The sequence below is a fragment of the Furipterus horrens genome, unplaced genomic scaffold (genome assembly GCF_987537825.1).
Source record: "Furipterus horrens unplaced genomic scaffold, mFurHor1.1.pri manual_scaffold_2, whole genome shotgun sequence".
Classification (NCBI taxonomy): Eukaryota; Metazoa; Chordata; class Mammalia; order Chiroptera; family Furipteridae; genus Furipterus; species Furipterus horrens.
Window position 1 is genome coordinate 75,750,100 of NW_028327172.1, and position 6,059 is coordinate 75,756,158.

At 32.3% G+C, this 6,059-nt stretch overlaps 1 protein-coding gene across 3 annotated transcripts in view; it reads left to right on the plus strand.

Moving 5' to 3' along the window:
• Positions 1 to 6,059, plus strand: part of LOC150018849 (caspase-1-like) — a 49,572-nt gene that overhangs the window by 17,874 nt on the left and 25,639 nt on the right. For 2 of the 3 annotated variants that reach the window (XM_090267868.1, XM_090267870.1), the window contains exons 6-7: positions 839 to 982; positions 2,239 to 2,345. In XM_090267868.1, coding sequence (XP_090123994.1) covers positions 839 to 982; positions 2,239 to 2,345 — 251 coding nt within the window. The remainder of the gene's footprint in view (positions 1 to 838; positions 983 to 2,238; positions 2,346 to 6,059) is intronic. The other variant, XM_090267869.1, reaches the window with a different exon arrangement.

A 6,059-nucleotide genomic window follows, 5' to 3' on the forward strand; every position in this document is an offset into this window, starting at 1 on the left:
TAACTCTAACTTATTTTTATATGGAATTTTTAAATTGTAATATAAAATGAGTTTAATTTCAACATTTGCTAATAAAAATTTCAGGATCTCTGAGCTGAGGAATATTTTACTTAATAGTGAAAGATTAAAATATAATACAATGCTAAGTAAGTGAAAGACTCTAGACCCTAAATACTCTACACAACATAAGAAAAAGGCAAAGCATAGGGATGGAATCAGGTTGGTGATTGTCAGGGGCAAGGGATGGAGGGGCTACTATTGATTGCAGTGGCAGTTACCTGACTATATAGTTATCAAAAACAGTTAAACTGTACAATTAAAAAGTGAATTTTACTGTACGTAAGTTACACTTCAACTAACAAAAACAAATTATGACATTGCTTTCTCCCATAGATATTTTACCTCAAACTTTAATATAATTATATTACTTGTGGAATGGCTTAGAAGAGAAAAGCAACAATGGGAAAGTGAGGGGGAAATTTGTTTTAGAATCTTGTGTCTATTGTTGAATTGAGCAGATATTTCCTTTCTTGATTTTGCAATGTAATTTTACTATCATTAAACCAAAAACTGATTACTTTACTTAGGAATAGTCAATAGTAGTTTATAGTACCATTACTTTCCCTGATCAATAGGCACATTCTAGTTCCAGATGGTAGTTGCTATTTATTGATAGCCTATTAGGTGTGAGTAGAGATAATGTTGTGTTAGGCCTATGCTGTGTGTGTGTGCGATTAATTGGAACACCTTCATTAAGAACATCCTATTTATTTAGTTGTCAAAGGTTTGCTAAAATGGGTTTCACTGTAAATAACATAACAGGATGGTATCCCCTCAGCAAACAGTGGAGAGGTGTGGGTCAGTGACTCGCCAGTGGCCTCAGACAACAGCTCTGCACAGTCTCCAGAGGACCTGAAGGATGATGGTGTCCACAAGACCCATGTGGAGAAAGATTTTGTTGCTTTCTGCTCCTCAACCCCACGTATGTGTCTTTCATTTGTAGGCAAGGTTGTGTGGAAAGGATGCCTGTCTGCCTTTATAATTTGCCTCAATATTCCAGAAAAGAACACAGGCTACAAGGTTTCTGGAAAGCATTTATATAGGAATATAAGAAATCTGGGTATAAAGTACTGTTAAGGATAATCAAATAATTAGTAGCATCTAGTAAAGGGAGATTACAACCTAGAGGTAGTAAAGAGTTTTAGAGAATCAATTCCAAAAACAATCATATTTAAGATGATATAATTTGAAAAAGAGGATAGTATGGCAGTGAGAAGAGAATTGCCAGGCCTGGACAAAGGGAGATAGAATTTCTGAAATGCTGAATGTGTGTGTGTGGACAAAAGCAGGTTACAGTCATGAGAACGTAAAACACAGAGTTTATTCTTACATTATTATTTGTTAATTATTATATTATTTATTTGTATTACAAATATATATATAGTTCCTAACATATCTCTATCAGCTAAATACTATAATGTCATTCACCCAGATAAGGAAACTAAAGCTCACAATAATTATATCAATTGCCTGGTAGTATTTAGATATGAATTTGAGTCAGTTTGATTATGAAGTATAGGTTATTTTAGACAACTGACAAAAACAATAGAGAAGAGAAGCTATATTACTTAAACGTTTGGACCATTTCAAAGTCAGAAGCACGTAGACTTCTGTGCCCAGGAATGGGCTACTGAAATACCAGAATACAGCAGTCATAGCAAAAGCAGACTCTGTCCATGACTGATCTGGGAATTGAACCAACCAGTATTAACTAAGAGAGCGCACCCTCAGGGTTGTCTGCTGGCTGGTCTGCTATTGAAGAGGGCATTAACGGTGCAGTATTGAACCATCTTCAGTGGCAGACAGATCTGGGTTCAATAACTGCTCCATTAATTTGTGGCTATTAGTTCTTGAAAAAAATTTAAGATTAAGTGAGACAATATTTGCTAGAAAACATGATTTATAGAATCAATTTAAACATATCAGTTTTAAATTTTGAACCATAGAACTATGATTCTAGAACTCTGTTCTGTCATCTGAGATGTTGTAACCCATACATAACGTCTTCTATGGGTTAGTATAAATCCACCATGTTCCTTTGTATAATAAAGTCAAGCATAGTCTTCTGAGTCTTTATTTTTCTACATGCTTAAGTCTGTCCAGAGATATTTTTAATCTATGACCTTTTTATAAGAATGAAGGCTGTAACTCAAAAGTTATGATTTCCTTTATGCACAGATAATGCTTCCTGGAGAAAACAAAGTGGTTCTCTCTTCATCACACGACTCATAAATTATGTTAAAAACCATTCTTGGTGTTGTCACCTTACAGAAATATTTTTGATGGTAAGTAGCATATTATCTGTTAAACTATTTATTTGTTCATAGAAGTAAAAATGTATATGATAACCCACCTGGATATCTTACACAAATTATAGAACATTAGTCACAGTGGAGCACACCTTTCTTTTAAATTATTTCAAAAGTACTAAGCTCTAGTAGGCAAAAATGTTAATACATACTAAACTTCTGTATTCAAAATATTAAAAACTTGAGAGATAAGGAAGATAGAAAAAGGATTATTAAATACAGAATATTATAGAACAAATATGGCCTATGGAAATAATGTTGTATGGAATAGTAGTTACTTAAATATTCATATTACAGAATAATTTTGGTATAAAGTATATATTTGATATATATGTATTGATTTTCTTTTTTTAAGCCTCAACCACATACATTTTTTCCCATTGGTTTTAAAGAGAGAGGAAGGGGGAGAGAGACAGAGAGAAACACTGATGCGAGGGACATCGGTTGGTTGCTTCCCATACACACTCCAACTAGGGGTATGGAACCTGCAACCTAAGTATGGAACCAACAACCTTTTGGCTTTCAGGATGACACTCCAACCAACTGAGCACAGTGGCCAGAGCTATTGGTTTTCCTTATAAGTAAGAAGTAAGGCTGTCTGGTGCAGATAAAACAGTTAAAGAATTAAAAAAAAAGGACATACAGTCCCTGCTTTTATAGTTAATATTCTAGGAGGAGATATAAGTTGTAAAATCAAAGTATTCAAAATACATCATTTCCAATTTCTAGGGAAAAAATAACAGGGTTCTGTGAGGGAGACTAGGGGGAAAGTTGTATTTACATACTGTCATCTGTAAAGTGAAAGTTTGGTAGAATAGGGCAATTTATGTGTGTTTTGAACTGAAATTAAAAGTATTAATGGATCATTGGAAGAGTGATATCATGAATTGAGAAATTAGTAAAAAAAAAAACAACTCAAGTAAGGTCATAGGGACAGTATTTTGGTTTGGGTGCATTTACATCTTGACTATTTTAAATAATTCTAGGTGTTCATTGATAGATGAATGGATAAAGAGGATGTAGTACATATATAATGGACTATTAGCCATAAATGAGAATGAAACCTTCTCATTTGTAACAACATGAATGATTCTACATAAAATAAGTCAGAGAGAGAGAAAGACACATACCACATGATTTTACTTATATATAGAATAAATAAAATAAATCAAACAAAACAGAAACAAACTCATAAAACAAACTGCTGCCTGATGGGGGTATGGATCAAAAAGGTGAAGAGGATTAAGAAGTACAAAACTGCCAGTTACAAAATTAGTCATGAGGATGCTAGACAGCATAGGGAATATAGTCGATAATATTGTAAAAAGTATATATGGTGCGAAAAGGGTAGTATATTTGTGGTGATCACTTCATTAGTTATGCAAATATCTAATCACTGTCTTGTACACCTGAAACTAATATAATATTCTCTGTGAATTATAGTTTTAAAATAAATTTAAAAAATAATTTGGGATAGGAATCTCAGAGGACTGAAAGATCAGTTCTTGATGAGGAATGAAGGAAAAAGTCTTTACAGTTAAGGTCTCCAGGGCATAAACCCTGACATGAAAATTTGTAGTTAAAATCTAAGGGTCAGAGACTCCTGTTTTTAGCAAAGATAACCTAACAGAGACTAGATTTAGACTCCTGTCTAAAACAAACAAACAACAAACAAGACACCAAAACAAAATATATGCAGCAAGTTTTAAATACACCGGAAATCAGGCAATGAAGAACACTGATTTCCGAGAAATGGTAAACAAGCAACAGCAAGACCTAAAATTATGTTGTTACTATTTTGATTGAGTTTCCATGGCACCGCACAAGGAGGCAGAAACAAGACAGAACCTGGTAGACTCACACAGTTGAAGAGACAGAGCTGATAGTTCAGGGAGAACAAGGTGATTCACAGAACAGACTACCAAAGAAGAGAGACCTATGGAAGGAGAGAACTCTGGAGATCTTCCAAGGTCCCTATGAAGTATTTAGAAGAGTATGTTCAGCATGTGTGTATGTATGCGAGGAAACTAGAGAGTCAAGGGGGAAAAAACTACCCTAAGAGATTAGAGGGAAAAATATTATGATGCTTATACAAAGCCAGAGATAGCATCTATTGCCACCAGCCAGATCGGAAAAATATCATATTTTGCATGTGGTCTACTCAGAAAGGTCTTACCTAAGTTGTAGGTATTAAAGAACCCTGAAATAAGTAATTCTCAGGTCCTTCCCAACAGATCTAAAACCAATAGCCAGAAGGATCAAACTGCTCCCAAGTAATATAATGAACCCAAGAACAAAGCACAAACATATATACAAAAATATTCTCCACTTGAAAATATAAAATTCAAAATATATGACATCAAATAAAAATTACCAGGTATGCAAAGAATTGAGAAAAGTAAAACCCTTTATCAACAGAATAATCAAAACTGAATCATAACTGACAGTTATTAGGATTAACAGAAAAGGACAATAAATAATATTTCATATGTCCCACAAGTAGAGACATAATAAAATATCTAAATTGTATCTTGAGATAGAAAAAACAAAATATGTAAGCTAAAAATACACTGAATAGGGTAAATAGCAGATTAGATATTGTAAAAGAAACAAATAATCAACTTGAAATAATACAAGGTGAAGCACAGCAAACACCAAAAAATACAATAAAAAATAAACAAAGCATCAATGAAATGTGAGATCAATTTAAAAATCCTAAAACACATTTAAGTTGTGTCCTAAGTGGGGAGGAACAAAATAACATTTGAAGAAAAAAAACAGCCAAATTTTCTCCAAATGTAATAAAATCTATAAATCTATAGATTTAAGAAAAATAACAAACCTGATATAGTAAAAAAGTAGAATCAATACAGCGGGCTCATATTAGTCTAAATTCTCTAAGCCATTGGTAACAATAATTCTAAAAGAGAATAAAAGAGACAAGCAACACACAGAGAAACAAAGTAAATGATGCAATAGATTATTAGAAATAAGTCATGCTAGAAAACAGTAGTGAAAGGCAAAAGAAACTCATCCTAAAATTGTAAGTTCAGAAAACATAAAATTATTTTTATAAACAAAGGCAAAGTGAAGGCTTTTTCAGCCATACTGAAGCTGAAATATTCTATTACCAGCAGATGGACACTACAAGCAATGTCAATGGAAGTCAATCAGCAAAATAAAAGTGATACTACATGGAAATACAGATTTACAAAAAGAAATAAAAACACTAGAAATGGTATCTACACAGACAAATATACATACGTTTTCCTTTAAAAACACTCTTTAAGAGAAAATTTGATGGTTTAAACAAAAATAATATTTGTTGAGAGATTATGACAAGTTAAAGTCATATATTATAAACCATGAATAAGAACAAAATCAGAAATTATAGCTAATATTCTAGTAAAGGACATAAAACAAAATCATAACAATACTCAACCAAAAAGACCATAGAAAAATAAAAATAAATAAAAATAAATAGATAATACATATTTTTAAAACTAGCAAAATTTAAACCTAGCCGTTAATAATTATATTAAATATAAATGGTCTAAACACACCAAATAAATGTTAGACATAATAAGACTGCATAAAAAAGCAAGACAAATATATGCTCCCTACATCAAACACATTTGATAAATAATGAGACAAACAGGTTAAAAGTGCAATGATGGGAAACTGTACTAT